This window comes from Pleurodeles waltl, chromosome 1_2, assembly GCF_031143425.1.
Source record: "Pleurodeles waltl isolate 20211129_DDA chromosome 1_2, aPleWal1.hap1.20221129, whole genome shotgun sequence".
NCBI classification, from domain to species: Eukaryota; Metazoa; Chordata; class Amphibia; order Caudata; family Salamandridae; genus Pleurodeles; species Pleurodeles waltl.
The window spans coordinates 1,334,707,499-1,334,725,502 of record NC_090437.1 but is presented as its reverse complement, the minus strand read 5'-3'; the positions used below and the strand labels follow the sequence as shown (position 1 = coordinate 1,334,725,502).

Here is an 18,004-nt window from a genome sequence, read left to right as displayed (position 1 = left end):
CATTTCTATTCACTACACACAAATAGATACTTATCATTCGGGTACCTTTAAAGCTTCCTTATTTGCAAAGTAGGTGGTCCCTCCAATGTATATTGGTAGCCAGATGTCAAAGAATTGTGCAACAATGTGGCTCAGAGGCAGGTAACTGACTTGAATCTCACATGCTTGCAAGCCAGAATATTTGCTGAATGTTCTCACCAACCATGTGATCTACATGCACAAACAAAGGAGAGCGACAAATTGAGTAATGGAAAATTTTATAGGAATAAACTTTGAAGACTGACAATAATATTATTGAGTTTCACTCAGATAGCTATGCACTTTATCAACAAGCTTGTTGTTAGGAAGGGTGAGGCAATATCTTTTCCACACATCACACTATCTCTCCCTCTATCTCTCCCTCTTTTTTGCTATCATGACACCCCAAACAGAACAAGCATTTGCAATGCAATAGATCTCGCATATTTTGAACAAGTTAATTGTCATCTTTTGACAACAGGGCAACAGAGCAAAAACAAAAACAAACATGAGTTGAAACTGAAAAAAGACGACTTAGCAAAATAAAATAAAGTTAGCTTTAAAAAATAAAACTTGGCAGTTTTGTTTGTCATGCTGGGCACGTTTTTGCCAGTCACAAGCCTTCTGTTTGTGGGGTTCTGGAAGTTAAAAAGAACAAACAGTGCCTCAATCATGTCGGTAGCAGCAGACAGGCACTAATTAAGTTGAAATCAATTAGTGCTTGATCCCTGCTCCACACAGAGGAATGGAAATGATGCCAGACATGCCTTGACGAATTACGAGGCTGTAGAGAACAGTGTCACGCAAACCAACAAATGGTGAGCAACAGGTGGACTCCAAGCCCTTTCCTGAACACAGCAGTGTCTCGCAGGCAAAACGCATGCGCAAGCGCACGCACTCGCAGGCTCGACCCTAAAAAACCACGAGAAAGGATACAAAGAAACAGAAAACACAATTGGATGAAAACCAAGGATTAGCACAAGTAGGAAGCTAATCATAATGAATGTTGGGACTACAATGTCCCCTATATGTAGTTCATGCGTGTTCCCTGCTCTAGGTGATTGACTTCTTGTATCCATTATCCTGATTTGGTTTTTGGTCTTGATGTCTTTATAATCTAGGGTGTGCACTGAGGCCTAGGCCTGACCTTGACTGCCCCCATTGACTGATTGTAGACAGCTTTACCTGTTATGAATTTGGCATTTAACACCGCCAACAGGCTGGCGGTGCTTCCATGGGGGATTATCGCGGTCGCAGCGCCGGGACCAGTGGTTTTCCGCCACTTTTGTCCCGGCGGAAGTAATCCTCCAGGGCAGCGCTGCTTGCAGCGCTTCCCAGGGGATTACGAGTCCCCCTCCCACCAGCCTTTTCATGGCAGTAAGTACCGCCATGAAAAGGCTGGCGGAAAGGGGAGTCGTGGGGCCCCCTGCCACGGCCCCATGAAGCTTTTCACTGTCTGCTATGCAGACAGTGAAAAGCACGACGGGTCCAACTGCACCCGTCGCACAGCCGCAACACCGCCGGCTCCATTTGGAGCTGGCTCCTGTGTTGCGACCGAGATCCCTGCCGGCCCAGCGGGGATCTCATAATGGCCACGGCGGGAATGCGGCTGCATTGTAATGAGGGCCTAAGTGTGTTGGTGGGAGTGTAAAGTGTTTTGAGAATCCATAATTCGACCAGTCAACTCTATCTGTTACTGGAGCATGGGCCTACTGGCCAATCCATGACTTCTATGGAGCTATCCAGTCCCTTGCACTAACATCCAGAGTGCATGTTATGCATGTTAACATATGCAGCCTGCATGGTACATGCGTCTTGTGTAAATGAGCCAGATTAATAGGGGCCAATGGAATCTACTTTGGACACCCCTGGCCTGGCTTCACACAAGATAGAGGTACTGCTCACATAGCCGAAGCTGGCGGGAGGAACCCTTGACAATGAAGTCAGGAGAATAGAGTCTGGAGTACTTTAAATATTCAGTAACTTATTTGGCTTACCAAGGATCACCAATTTAGTCCTCCTGGGCAATGCCATTTGCTGCATATTAATGGTGTGAGGTAGGACTTTTGCCCAAAGTGAGGAACCCTTTAGGTGAGGCCTGCCATTTTGTCTCGCCATGATTTCTCCTTCAGTGACTGACGACAGTCAGATGCAGAAACCTCACAACTCTTTGTTCCTCTGTTGTTGATGCTCTAGATTGGAGAATATCCTTCTATGAGGTAGGAGAGCCTTAGGCCTCCTTGTTAGACACGATCCTCTAGCACAGGGTGTAGACACCAGCAGTGACCAGCAGGCCATTACAACAGCAATATTAAGCATACAGTAATACAGACCAGCAGATATTAATACACTAAAGTGCAGAAGTGTACAATAAAGACCTAGAAAGGTGTCTTATGCAAAAAAAGTACGATCTACCTTCAATTGATCCGATTTTTAATTGCATGTATATAGCAGCAGGTATTAAAGTGCAAGAAAATAGAATTGTAAAAAACAAATCAATACATTACCGAGGTCAGCTCGACCCAACCCATATTAAATATGAATAGCAGCAGACATTAACGTGCAAGGATTTGCTGTCATAAAGACAGGAACATGCAAAGTGCCAATCGATGTCCCAACCTAGAAAAGTGACTAATGCAGATCAGTGCAATGTCATAGCAATTCCACCACCTCTTAGTTGCACAGCAGCAAATATTAAAGTACAAGACTATCTTATTGTAAAAAACAAATCAATACAGCACAAAGGTCAGCTAGAACCATTCTTAATTACATATCAATAGCAGCAGACATTAACATACAAAGGTAAGCTGTGATAAAGATAGGAAAGTGCAGCATACAAATCAATTGCATACCAAGCACACAGAAACAGCATATTAAAATACAATTAATCACCTAATTCGCTGACTATCATAGATTACTATAAGCAGGGGGATATCCACTCATGAGAACACTTATCAGATAATAAGACCGCGCTCCACCTGCGGGTCTGCACAATAAATTCCTGGGAGTAGCCATGGGCCTTGAGCACGGGGGCCATGCACATGGCTTCCTTCAGAGAATCAAAGGCTTTCTGACAAGCCACTGTCCAATTCACCAACCTAGGTTGCTTTTTGGAGGTAAGCTCTGTCAAGGGTGACACAATGGTACCATAGCCCATGACAAACCTACGGTAGTATCCAGTGAGGACTAAAAAAGCTCTCACTTCAGTCTGTGTTCTAGGTGGTTGCCAGGCCTTGATAGTTTCAATCTTGGCCTGGAGAGGTTGCACCTTGCCACCACCTACTAGGTGTTCCAAGTATACCATGGACCCCTACCCAATCTGGCACTTACTAGCCTTGATGGTCAGGCCTGCTTGTTGCAGAGCCTGAAGCACCACATTGAGGTGGAGCAGGTGTTCCTCCCAGCTGGAACTGTAGACAGCTATGTCATCCAGGTAGGCTGCACAGAAGGCATCCTTGCCAGGTAGGACCCCGTTAACCAACCGTTGGAAGGTAGCGGGGCATTTTTGAACCTAAAGGGCATCATCTGGAACTGGTAATGGCCATCAGGTGTGGAAAATGCAGATCTCTCTTTAGCCCCCTCAGTCAGGGCAATCTGGCAGTACCCTGATGTAAGATCAAACGTACTTAGGAACTTGTCAGCACCTAGTCTGTCAACGAGCTCATCAGCTCGGGGGATGGAGTAAGCGTCAGTCCGTGTGACTGAGTTGAGACCCAGGTAGTCCACACAGAACCGGAGTTCTGGCTTTGCACCGGGGTCAGCAGCCTTAGGAACCAGCACCACAGGGCTGGCCCAGAGACTACTGGATTTCCCAATAACCCCTAAGGTCAACATCTTGGAGACCTCCTCCTTGATGCTGGCCTTCATCTTATCCGACAACCTGTAAATTTTGTTCTTTACAGTGGGACTGTCTCCCATGTCAATGTCATGGACACATAGGTGGTCATTATAACATTGGCGGTATAAGGCGCTTACCGCCGTGCAGAAGACCGCCAAAACACCGCCGCGGTAGACCGCCACAGCTATTATGACACACATCACGGAATCCGCTGAAATTCAGACACCCACACAATACCGCCACACCAAAGGTCAGCGATAAACATGCGGAAACACATCCTCCACCTCCACGGCAACAGAAACACGCCCATGCTATTACGACCCACGAATCCACGCGGTATTCCATTGGCGGTACACACCGCAGCACTCAAAATACACACACATATACAAAACACCGCCACATTGGACAATTACAAATACACACACCTCATACACATACACACACCACTCCCACACACCCAATACTATATAAAACACACACCCACATCACCCACAAACCCCTACAACCAAAAATTCAGAGAGAAGGCGAGAGAGAGAGCACAGAATCGAGAACCCCATCACACAGAGGCACACAACACCATCACCCACACAACATCCACGCACAAAACACCACATACCACTACACTCACCACACTCATCAACACATACACCACCCCACACATCACACACACCACCCCATGTCACGCCAAAGACACCCCCGCTTCTCCGAGGAGGAGCTCAGGGTCATGGTGGAGGAAATCCTATGGGTAGAGCCACAGCTATTTGGCTCACAGGTACAGCACACATCAATAGCCAGGAAGATGGAGCTATGGCAAAGAATAGTGGACAGGGTCAACGCAGTGGGACAGCACCCAAGAAATAGGGAGGACATCAGTAAGAGGTGGAACGACCTACGGGGAAAGGTGCGTTCCACGGTGTCCACATCGCAGTACAGCAGACTGGCGGCGGACCCCCACCTCCTCCCCCACAACTAACAACATGGGAGGAGCAAGTCTTGTCCATCTTGCATCCTGAGGGCCTCGGAGGAGTCGTTGGAGGAACGGACACTGGTAAGTCAAATCTTCACTATCATATCCCCCACCCTACCTGCATGCTATCACACCCCCCACCCTCACCCCCTCCCCTATCAATCCAAATCCTCACTAATGTACTAAGAACACAAACCACCTATCCCAACACCAAGCCCTGCATGACACAACTATGCATGGTCACCCCTCACTAAAGCATGCCCACTGCACATACCCAGAACACCCCCCAACCATCAGCACACAAGCTCCCACACAGGAATGCCTGCACTGGGGTTCACGCACACCCACTCATTGCACACCATGACACACACACACATGCAATAATCATGTATTTATACCCCCGCAGGAACCCGAAGGAACGTCACCACACCAGAGGGTCCAGACAACACCACTCCACCCCCAGAAGAAGCCCACAGTGACGAGAGCAGCTCTGCCCTACTGGATCTTGATGACCAGCCCGGACCATCGTGGGCCTCAGGACAGTCGGTTCCCCTTGCCCAGCCACAGCCCAACACCGAACTTCCACCCTCTGGTAACACCAGCACAGCACCCACCCAGCGGGCCCAAACCTCCCTACCCAGGACAGGTCAATCAGCGGTGTGTCCACCACTACAGGGCACCCAGGGTAACCCAACACCCCAACAACAACAGGGACCTGGGGGCAGTGGTAGTGGGCACACGGTCCAGGGGATGGAGGCCCAGGAACATAGGGGAACTGGGAGGGCTGCTGTGCGACAGAGGGAGGACAGGCCAAGGGAACCAACTCTCCACGAGGCCCTCTCCTCCATCATGGGAGCATACCACCACTCCCAGGAGACGATGGCGACGGTCCTGGACAAGTTGCAGGAGACCCTGCGTCTGCAGGAGTAGCAGTATTTGGGTTCAGGGAGGAGCTCAGGACCATCGGCTCTGCCCTGGGCACCATCGTAGGGGTGCTGACGGACATTCAAAAGACCTTGAGGGACACCGTGGCACTCCAAGGGGCCCCTGACACTAGGCAGGACGACAAACTGCCCCCCACCTCCGCCGGCGCTAGTGGACAGAACGCCCCGCCACAGGACCACCACACCAGCACCCCACCCCCTGCAAACGGACAACCACCACAAAAGTGGGCCCTGATATCCAGGAACAGGACAGAGCAAGATGGCAAGACCCCCGCCAGGAAATAAGACCACCCTGATTGTCCCCCCACTGTCCCACTTTGTTACCCTGTCCAAATCGGAACTGCCCCAGCTCCACATCCAATGGCCATATGTGCAATGTACCTGTGAGACTAATAGACTGGACTCTGCCATGGACATTCCTCCACCATCACCCATCCCCATTTTACAACCCCCCTCATTTTTGTGCACTTAAATAAACACCCCTGAAACACTAAACAAAATGAAGTCAGTCTATGTTTGTAATTTTGTATTATCAATTACAGTGTCATAATGGGTTACCCATTGGAAGGCAAACATACCAATGTCACACATCACAAGCCCTTCAAGGATGCAAGCACTTGACACGTAGGTTACCACATTTGTGAAACTGAAATGGAAGGGGACAACTCAGTTAACAAATAGTGAGTGAATTTCCGGTACAGGATAGAGGTAGACGTGTGAAAGTTAATGTAATGTTAAACCTGAAAATGTACTCACCTGTGTTTCACTGGAAATATTGCTGTATGACTGACTCCCTGTTGTCGTTGACTTCTTCCTCAGCTTCATCCTCATCACTGTCCACAGACTCGACAGGCTCCACAGCTGCTACAACACCGTCATCTGGATCATCCTCCTGTAGAAAAGGCACCTGGCGTCGCAATGCCAAATTATGGAGCAGGCGATGATGATGTCGCACACCTTCTTCGGTGAGTAGAATAGGGACCCACCTATGGAGGCACCTGAACCTGGCCTTCAGGAGGCCGAAGGTGCGTTCGATAACCCTCCTAGTCCGCCCATGGGCCTCATTGTAGCGTTCCTCTGCCATGGTCCTGGGATTCCTCACTGGGGTCAGTAGCCAGGAAAGGTTGGGGTAACCAGAGTCCCCCAATAGCCATACACGGTGCCTCTGGAGTTCACCCATCATATCAGGGATGCTGCTATTGCGCAGGATGTAGGCGTCATGCACAGAGCCAGGGAACATTGCATTTACCTGAGAGATGTACTGGTCTGCCAAACAGACCATCTGGACATTCATCGAATGATAACTCTTCCTGTTCCTGTACACCTGTTCACTCCTGCGGGGGGACCAGAGCTACATGGGTCCCATCAATGGCACCTATGACGTTGCGGATATGTCCAAGGGCATAGAAGTCACCTTTCACTGTAGGCAAATCCTCCACCTCAGGGAAAATGATGTATCTCCTTACGTGTTTCAGCAGGGCAGACAACACTCTGGACAACACGTTGGAAAACATAGGCTGGGACATCCCTGATGCCATGGCCACTGTTGTCTGAAAAGACCCACTTGCAAGGAAATGGAGCACTGACAGCACCTGCACGTCAGGGGGGATTCCAGTCGGATGGCGGATTGGTGACATCAGGTCTGGCTCCAACTGGGTACATAGTTGCTGGATTGTGGCACGGTCAAACCTGTAGGTGACAAGTAAATTTCTCTCTTCCATTGTCAACAGGTCCACCAGCGTTCGGTACACCGGAGGATTCCGCCATCTTCTCATATGTCCCAGCTGACGGTACCTAAGAAGGACAACAGTGAAGAAACAGTCACTATTCCTCCAGGTATGTACCCACAGTTACACACAAGTCTACACCAGACACAAAACCCTTCCTGTATGTGTGTTGAGTGTAGGCCTCGGTATGTGTGACGCAGTTGAAAATGAATCCATGTGGGCCCCTGAAATGGCGGCTTCCTGACCTCTAAACTGGGACAATGGGATTGTGGGGTAACAGCGCTGGCGTTGCACACCGTCGCGGTAGGCGGTCGTAGACCGCAGCGCAATGCTGCATTGGTTAACATTGGACCCTATGGGTCCCAGGAGCCAATGAACAGGTGCGCCGGCGGTGATGATGCGCACCGCCGCGGACGTCACCGCCGTGGACGTCACCGCCATTTTCTATCTGTTCAATCACTAGATACCTGACCTTCGACAGGAGAGGATCTACACTGCTAGTGCTGCTGTGACCTCGGTCTGGAAGCGACAATGGCTGCTGCGTCTGGGGAAAGGGCCCCTGCCTTCACTGCACAGGAGTTGGAGAAACTTGTGGATGGGGTCCTCCCCCAGTACACGCTACTCTACGGTCCTCCAGACCAACAGGTTAGTACACAGGGAGCACGTTGTATGGGCTAGGCCTGGGTGGAGAGGGCTGGGTGGAAGAGTGAAGGGGGCAGAGTACATTGAACAGTAATGCATGGGAATGAATGGGCCACATGGCCAGAGTAGGGAGGGGGCCACTCACATTGACGGTGCAGTTGGTAATGACTGTTCCTCTTCCCTTGTGCATGTCATGTAGGTCAGCGCCCACCAGAAGAGGGACATTTGGCGTGCCATCTCCAAGGAGGTCCGGACCCTGGGGGCCCACCAGAGACGGGGCACCCACTGCCGGAAGAGTTGGGAGGACATTCGCCGCTGCAGCAAGAAGATGGCGGAGGCTCAGCTGGGGATGGCCTCCCAACGTGGGAGGGGTCCCCGTCGCACCATGACCCCCCTGATGTTCCGGATCCTGGCGGTGGCCTACCTGGAGTTGGATGGGCGCTTTAGGACATCACAGCAGACACAAGGGGGTGAGTACAACCTCATTTTGCGGACTTTGCGTGCAGTGGAGGGGTCTGGGTGGGGGAGGTGGGCTGTGGGTGTCCCTAGGCCAGGGCGAGTTAGGTAGGCAAGGCCCCTCCGTTATGTAGGCCATGTGGCACTCTACCCCACCTCAGAAGAGTGGCAAGTTGAGGTATAGTTGGCCCTGTGGCATCCATGTGCGCAGATTTCCACCATTGCCATGTAGGCCATATACCAGAAATTGCATGTGCAGAGGCCAGGAGCACGGCTTTATGCATGGGGCTGCTGCGTCTGTCTTGTCCGCCAACGGTAGCGGTATGCCATGCACTAAAACTCTCTTTCTTCTGTCTCACCCCCCCTTTTCCTGCTCTCCCTGTCCTTTTGTACATCAGCATCATCAGGCGGAGGTACAGTGGCACCGGAGCACGAGGGAGCTGCATCCCACATGGCCATGGAGGGCCACGCCACAGACTCTGAATGCACCAGTGGGACGGAGGGCGAGGGGAGCTTCACATCGGCCACCGGATCACCAACCAGCGACACGGACTCGTCCGCCGATGGGAGCTCCCCTGTGGTGGCGGCACCATCTGTGCACCCCACTACTACAGGTACAGCCGCCACCTCCCCTACCAGCACCACCCTCCAAGCAGCCCCTCAGCATTCGCCCCGTGCCCGCTCAGCTAGGAGGGTGGGCATCACCTTCGCCCCAGGCACCTCAGGCCCTGCCCCAGTCACCCCTGCTGCCCTCAGTGAGGAGGCCATTGACCTCCTCAGGTCACTCACTGTTGGGCAGTCTACCATTGTGAATGCCATCCAGGGTGTAGAACGAGAGTTGCAACACGGTAATGCATTCCTGGAGGGCATTCATTCTGCTCAGGCTGCCCTTCAGCGAACCCTGCAATCTCTGGCCTCAGCACTGATGGCAGCCATTGTCCCTGTGTCCAGCCTCCACCCTCCAACTTCCTCCACCCAGACCCAATCCCCTGTACCCCAGCCCATCCCAAGCACACCTACAGACCAGCATGCACACAAGTCAACACACACAAGTAGCTCAAGCAAACATAGGCACCATACACACCACAGGCACTCGCGCAAGCCTCACCCACATACAGACACAGCAACATCCACTGTCTCCACTGTGTCCCCCTCCTCCTCTTCTCCCTCCTCCCTCCCAGTCTCGTCTACACACACACCTGCATGCGCCACATCTACAGGCACTAGGACTCGCACCAGGACACCCAGCACCCCAAGCCGCTCACCTGCACTCACCACCTCCACTGCCATTTACACTTCCCCTGTGTCCTCTCTCAGTGTGTCTGTGACGCCCCCTCCCAAAGTATACAAACGCCGGCAATCACTCACCCAACATCCATCCACCTCACGACAGCCTCCAGTACCTGCACCTGCACCCAAAACACCTAAAGTGACACCTCCTACAACCACCTCCTCTTCCTCCACTCCCAGACCCCCTCCAGCTACCCATCCCAGTGTCCGTCAGAAACTGTCCCTATGTCAAATTGACCTTTTTGCCCCCACCCCCCCCTCCAATTCATCAGTCCCGTCGTAGCGCCTCAGCCAAAAAGCCTCCAGTACCAGTGGTGCGTGTTCCAGGTTTTTGGAGTGCACCGTCCACCAGGGCAGGCAGTAGGACCCGGAGCCAAGGCACTGGCAGCCCACCCCCTGTAAAGGCTCTGAAATTGGGGAGTGGACGACGGGACCGTGTCAAGACTCCTGGTGGGACAACAAGTGAAATGGGATCCAAGGCGATTGGTGAGTCAGCTGTAACTCCAAAGAAGGTGGGGAAGGTCCAGAGGAAGTCTCCCCAGCCTGTTGTGAGTGTCACAGCGGAGAAGTGCGCCATCATTTCCGGCGGTCCCACTGCCAGAGTCACAGGCCAGGAGGGCACAAGTATTGTCACTGGTCCAGAGACCACCGCCAGAGTCACAGCCCAGGAGGGCCCAAGTATCGTCACTGGTCAGGAGACCACCGCCGGAGTCACAGCCCAGGAGGGCCCAAGTGTCGTTACTGGTCAGGAGACCACCGCCGGAGTCACAGCCCAGGAGGGGACAGGATGCCACAGCCCCGCTGGCCAATGATGTTTCGTCATGCCACACACCAATGTCCAGTATGGAGATCGTCATGCCACACACCAATATCCAGTATCAGAACCGCCATGTCAAAGCACCGCTGAACAGTCCTGAACCGCCATGGCAAAGCAACGCTGAACAGTCCTGAACCGCCATGGCAAAGCACCGCTGAACAGTCCTGAACCGCCATGGCAAAGCACCGCTGAACAGTCCTGAACTGCCATGGCAAAGCACCGCTGAACAGTCCTGAACCGCCTTGGCAAAGCACCGCTGAACAGGGCAAAGACCGCCATGTCAAAGCACCGCTGAACAGTCCTAAACCACCATGTCAAAGCACTGCTGAACAGTCCTGAACCGCCATGGCAAAGCACTGCTGAACAGGGCAAAGACCGCCATGTCAAAGCACCGCTGAACAGTCCTGAACCGCCATGGCAAAGCACCGCTGAACAGGGCAAAGACCGCCACGTCAAAGCACCGCTGAACAGTCCTGAACCGCCATGGCAAAGCACCGCTGAACAGTCCTGAACCGCCATGTCAAAGCACCGCTGAACAGGGCAAAGACCGCCATGGCAAAGCACCGCTGAACAGGGCAAAGACCGCCATGGCAAAGCACCGCTGAACAGGGCATGCACTGTGTAGGAATGAATGTACCGCCACATCAGGCATCTTTATCACATGTGCAGCTGGGACAGTGACAGGACAGGAACTTTCACGGGGAGACTCATCCAGTCTGGGCACCAGTCCCCCTCCAGAACCAGTGGAGACCTGCATCTACTTGAGAGACTGTGGCTTTGCACTCCCCAGGATGGCACAGTGGGCAAGCCACCCACTGTAGAGACTTGAGAGACTGTGGCTTTGCACTCCCCAGGATGGCACAGTGGGCAACCCACCCACTGTAGAGACTTGAGAGACTGTGGCTTTGCACTCCCCAGGATGGCACAATGGGCAACCCACCCACTGTAGAGACTTGAGAGACTGTAGCTTTGCACTCCCAAGGATATGGCAGTGGGCAATCCACCCACTGTAGAGACTTGAGAGACTGTGGCTTTGCACTCCCCAGGATGGCACAGTGGGCAACCCACCCACTGTAGAGACTTGAGAGACTGTGGCTTTGCACTCCCCAGGATACATCAATGGGCATGGAGCCCTGTCGTGGATCTGGCTTTGCAGTCATTTGGCTGAGGTGCCCCCCCTTCCCTTCCCCCTGAGGTGCCTGTAGTGTTTCTATCTGATGCCCCGGCAGTGTTCTCTCCGATTTTGGCCAGGTATCTATTGTGGGCCTCGCCCATGCATGTACATATCTGCACTACTTCTCGGATTGTATGTGTAAATAAGAATGATTTAGAGATATATATATCAGTATATTTTTGTATGACATGTATATTGGCACATTACAATGTTTGACCGAAATTCGCTTTGTCTTTGCATTCTCCTGGGGGGATTGTGGGTTGTTAATGTGATATTTTTGACTGCATTGGTGTGTATGTTGTCTAATGCGAGGGTGGGGGTGTTTGGTGGGTGTCCCCCTGACTTTTGCCTCCCCCCTCCCCGTGTCGTAGATGCAGTACTCACCGATATCTTCTGCACCTACATCGCTGTTGGTCGTAAACGAGCAGAAAGACAAGGGCAGGTAGTATTTGGAGTTCCGGGTCCATGGAGTCGTCGTTCCTCGTGGGATGTGTTCAGGTGAGCGTTTTCCCATAGCAAAAGCTGTTTCTGCCGTTTTTTTATCCACAGTGAATCCGCCCCGGAAAAGGTGGCGGATTGGCGGCTTGTAATGGTGTGGGCGGTACATTGTCTTCCGCCTGTCTGTTGGCGGTGACCGCCGCGCTGCTTGTCTGTACCGCTGTGGCGGGCGGTGTGTTAAAGTGGCTGTCTTTGTTGGCGGTTTCCGCCAGGGTCATGATTTCCTTTTTTTGTCTGCCGGCCTGTTTGCGGTATTACCGCAGCTTTAACACCGTCCGCCAGGGTTGTAATGACCCCCATAGATGGGTAAGTCCCGGAGTAAGGGAAAACAGAGAAGAGGACTGCTGTAGCAACTCATAGCAGTGTCCTCTCTGGTCTAGAGTCAGGGAGTCAGACAGAATGACACCCTCCACTGACCCATCACCTTCTTTGGCAGAGAGGAGGTCGGGGAGAGGTTCACTCTCCTCTTCCATGCCCTCATCTGTGACTAGGAGCATACTGATCTCAGACCTATCAAAGTGAGGTTTGAGTCTGCTGTGATGGAGAACCCTTAGGGGATGCCTAGGGATCTTGAGGTCCACTAGGTAAGTTGCCTCCCCCTTCCGCTCCTTAATCTCAAATCGACCAGACCAGTGGTCCTGGAGAGACCTAGGCTCTACTGGCTCCATCACCAAAACCTTGTCTCCAGGTGAGAACTCAACCAGAGTGGCCATCTAGTCGTACCACACCTTCATCACCTCTTGACTGGCCTCAAGGTTACTCTTGGCCTGCTTCCAGAAGCATTGGGTTTGGTTGCAGAGGGCCAGCATCCATCCTGGGAAGGTGTCTTGGGAGCGTTCTCCCAGCCCTCTTTAACTATGCTTAATGGTCCCCTGACAGGGTGACCATAGATAAGTTCAAAGGGGCTGAACCCCACCCCTTTCTGGGGCATCTCCCTATAAGCCAACAGCAGGCATGGTAAGAGGACGTCCGACTTAAGCATCATGGCTTCAGTCAGGCCACTGATCATGCCTTCAAGGGTCTTTTTGAATCTCTCAACATGCCCATTGGATTGACGATGATAAGAGGTGGTAAACCGGTAGGTCTCCCCACACTCATCCCACATGGATTTCATGTACGCAGACATGAAGTTTGTGCCTCTGTCAGACACAACTTCCTTAGGGAATCCCACATGTGTAAATATTCCCAGCAGGGCTCTGGTCACCACCGGTGCAGCCACTGTTCTCAGAGGGATTGCCCCTGGGCAGCGGGTGACATGGTCCACCAAAACCAGGATAAACCTGTTGCCCAAGGCAGTTTTGGGGTCTAAGGGACCAACAATGTCGATGCCCACCCTTTCAAAGGGGGTGCCAACGATGGGGGGTGGGATAAGGGGAGCTTTAAGCTTTTTCGCTGTCTTCCCACTAGCCTGGCAGGTGGGGCAGACCCTGCAGAAATCATCTGAGGACACCCTCATTCTAGGCCAATGATCATTCTAGGCCATTGGAAGTGGGTGACAAGCCTGTCAAAGGTCTTGCCTTGGCCCAGATGTCCTGCCAGGGTAATGTTGCGAGCCAGACCCAGTAGGAAGGCCCGGTAACACCGGGGGACCACCAGCACACATGCTGCCCCAGGGCCCAGAACCTTAGGCTCATTCTCCCAGTAAATATGGTGAGTGCCAGAGGCTTCACCAGCTGCTTGGGCTTCTGCCTGTCACCTCAGATCCTCAAGGGCGGGGCATTCTTTCTGCGCCTTGCATAACTCGGCCCTGGTTGGCCCACCCTCTACTTGCCAGGCAGCAAGTTCAGCTAGGTTGCCCAGGGCAGCTATGTCCTCTCCAGTTGGCTCAGGGGCCTCCTCCTCCTCAGGGGCCCCAACCACCACTGTGGGAACTTCTGAAGCGGGTTTCCCGCGCTTCTTGCCCTTCCTCTTTGCAGCTGTCTGGGACATTGCTCCAGGCTCCAAATGCCCTTGACTCCCTTCCCGGGCAGCCATGAACCTTCTGGTCATGCAGACCCACTCAGGCAAACCTAACATCTCCAGGTGGGATCTGAGCTCTACCTTCTTCCAGGTAGTATGCTCAAGATCACTGCCTAACAGACAATCTACAGGCATGGTAGGACTCACAGCTACTTTCAGAGTACCAGAGACCCCCCCCATTCAAAGGGAACCAGAGCCACCGGTAGGTGACTCTCACGCTTGTCAGCAACTATGACCTGGTGGAATGTATTAGGGACTATCTGCTCTGCTGACACCATCTGACTCTTGACAGCAGTCATACTGGCACCTGTGCCACGCAGAACCTCCACCCATTGCCCATCAATGGTGTCCCACTGCCTATACTTTGAAGTATTTGCAGGCATGTGAGCTTTAGGCACCATCTCTATATCTCCCAGGGACACTAGGGATACCGGTGTCTGCCCCCCAAAGCTAACTGGGACTGTCTCCCCCCCGAGCGCTACACTAGCCAACCCAGGTGTCTGTCCAGTGGTGGACTTTGCTCTTTTGGAACACTGGGAGTTGCCCTTAGAGAGTCCATGCTGGTAGGACTCTAAGCATTTGGGGATAAACTTCCCTAACTTTCTGTCAAAAACCCTTGTTTTCTTCCCAAATCTAGAAGAGGGATGGTTACCACCCCCACCTTGGGAATTGTTTTGGGGGCCTTTAAATAACTCCTTATCTTTAAGTTTTTCTCCCCCCTCTTTCTTCTTTTGTGGACCCTGTCTACCTTTGTGGGTGTCCCCCCAGATGCCTTCTTGGACACTCTGGTGCTAACCCAGAGGTCTGCCTCCTCTGCAAGCTTCCTGGGATCAGTCAGCTTGCTATCTACTAAGTGCTGGGGCACTTCTGTAAAAGAACTACTGAGCATATGCTCTCTCAGAATCAAGTCATATAACTCTTTGTAATCATCTACTTTGCTGCCCACACCCATCCATCCAGTGCCTTTGTTGGAGAAATCATAACAATCTACCCAAGTTTGTGTGGAAAGTTTGGTGCTGTCCTTAAACCTCTGACAGTATTTTTCAGGGATCAGCCCAAACTTAGCCAATAAAGCGTCTTTCATGTGAGTGTAGACATTCCTATCCTGTGGAGCAAGTGTAAGAAGTGTGTCCCTCCCCACTGCTGGTACATAAAACTTTTAGCCTCAGTTTACTTGGCTTCTCTCTCTGCTCTCCTTTCCTCCTATTGAGCCTCAATTTTTAACCTTGCCATCTGCAATTGAAACTCTCTCTCCTCTCTCCTTTCCTCTGCGGTCATGCCTTGATCAGAGACACTGCTCCCTGATTTGGCAGGGGGCACAACTGCAGTGGTGACATCATCCACTGATGGCAAAAAATCCTCTAAGGGGCCATCCTCTGGACCCTCTTCCTCAGCATCCAACTCTGAATGGGCTTCTGCGCAGGCCCTCAGTGCCATTTGAAATTCCTCCTTTCTGGAGGCACTTTGGGCGGGTACTCCCATATCCCTGCAGAACCCTTTCAGCTGTTTGACAGTATATGTCTACAACAGGTCCAGGTCAAAATCTCCTGCTTGAGGCCCATCCTGAGACATGTTGAGTGAGGATTTTAGTCACAAATCGTCAGGAAAAATCGAAATTGCAAAAAGAGATAAAAATCACTTGACCTTTAACTGTGGGTAGGTAGTGAAATACGTAGCTACTGTATGTCACTGCACAAATACAAGTCCTATCTCACCGCTGATCACCAATGTTAGAAATGGGGTCTTTGGTTGGCAGTCAGGTTACCCCCTGTCCAAGCAAGGACCGTCACTCTAGTCAGGGTAAGTCACACACAATCCAAAATATCCTGTGTCCACCCTCTGGTAGCTTGGCACTGAGCAGTCAGGCTTAACTTAGAAGACAATGTGTAAAGTATTTGTGCAATAAATTATACAATAACACCATATAGCACCACAAAAATACTCCACGCAGTGTTTAGAAAAATATAGCATATTTATCTGGATAAATGCAGGTCAATACAATTAAAATGCAATAAGTATATGTTGAGATATCACTGGAAGGTGGTATAAAGTGTCTTAAGTCTTTTAAAAGCAAACAAAGGTGGTCATTCTAACCCTGGCGGTAAAAACCGCCAGGGCGAATGACCGCGGTAGCACCGCCAACAGGCTGGCGGTGCACCGCTGGGCATTCTGACCGCGGCGGTTCAGCCGTGGCCAGAAACGGAAAGTCGGCGGTGTACCGCCGACTTTCCGCTGCCCTTGAGAATCCTCCATGGCAGCGGAGCGCGCTCCGCCGCCATGGGGATTCTGACACCCCCTACCGCCATCCTGTTCCTGGCGGGTCTCCCGCCAGGAACAGGATGGCGGTAGGGGGTGCCGCGGGGCCCCTGGGGGCCCCTGCAGTGCCCATGCCAATGGCATGGGCACTGCAGGGCCCCCATAAGAGGGCCCCAAAAAGAATTTCAGTGTCTGCCTAGCAGACACTGAAATTCGCGACGGGTGCTACTGCACCCGTCGCACTCCAGCAACTCCGCCGGCTCCATTCGGAGCCGGCTTCATCGTTGCTGGGTCTTTCCCGCTGTGCTGGCGGGAGGCCATTTGGCGGTCGCCCGCCAGCACAGCGGGAAAGCCAGAATGGCCGCCGCGGTCTTGTGACCGCGGTGCGGTCATTTGGCAGAAACCGCATGGCGGGCGGCGACCGCCGCCCGCCGCGGTTAGAATCACCGCCAAAGTCTCTTTCAAGCACAACGTACCTGGTTCGTGTGACAAATCTCCACAAAGGACCACAGAGGTTGATATGCGTGGAAACAAAGGGGTGTGCATCGATTTCTTGGGCCGCAAACAGCGATGCGTCATTTAGTTTTTTACACAGGGAGGGCTGTGGGTCGATTTCCATGCTCGGTTGTGGATCCTCATCGGGTTGCGGGGTTTTCAGACACCCCCGGGACAGTGCGTGGATTTCCTGCGCTGGCAGGATGAGGTCACAGGAGCTGCGTCGATTTAGTGGGCATTGCGTTGAATTTTCTACAGCGCGGCAGGCGCTGCGTCGATCTGGAAGTCGGGCTGCGTCGTTCCGGTCACCACGCTGATGCTGCGTCGATCTTCTTGTTGCGAAGTCGGGCTGCATCATTCCGGTTCAGCGTGCAGTGAAATTTTCACCGTGGTGCAGGCTGTGCGTTGTTGCTGGCAGGCTGTGCGTCGAATTTCACCGCACAAGGAGCACTTCTTGAAGAGATGAAGTTTTTTTGATCCTGGGACTTCAAGGAACAGGAGGCAAGCCCTATCCAAGTCCTTGGAGAGCACTTCTTCACCTCAGCCAGAGAGCAGCAAGGCAGCAGGGCAACAGCAAGGCAGCAGTCCTTCACAGAAAGCAGTCAGGTGAGTCCTTTGGGCAGCCAGGCAGTTCTTCTAGGCAGGATGCAGGTTCTGGTTACATGTTTCTTCTCCAGGAAGTGTCTCAGTTGGTAGGGGCAGAGGCCCTGTTTCTATACCCAAATGTGCCTTTGAAGTGGGGGAGACTTCAAAGAGCGGCTTAGAAGTGCACCAGGTCCCCTGTCAGTTCAATCCTGTCTGCCAGGGTCCCATTAGGGGATGTGGCAGTCCTTTGTGCGAGGGCAGGCCCTCCACCCTCCCAGCCCAGAAAGACCCATTCAAAATGTGGATGTATGCAAGTGAGGCTGAGTATCCTGTGTTTG

The 18,004-nt window shown here is 52.4% G+C and overlaps 1 protein-coding gene across 1 annotated transcript in view; it reads right to left on the bottom strand.

The window, feature by feature from the left end:
- Nucleotides 1–18,004, bottom strand: part of LOC138251856 (long-chain-fatty-acid--CoA ligase ACSBG2-like) — a 374,130-nt gene that overhangs the window by 172,963 nt on the left and 183,163 nt on the right. The window contains exon 7 of the mRNA XM_069205685.1: nucleotides 46–210. Coding sequence (XP_069061786.1) covers nucleotides 46–210 — 165 coding nt within the window. The remainder of the gene's footprint in view (nucleotides 1–45; nucleotides 211–18,004) is intronic.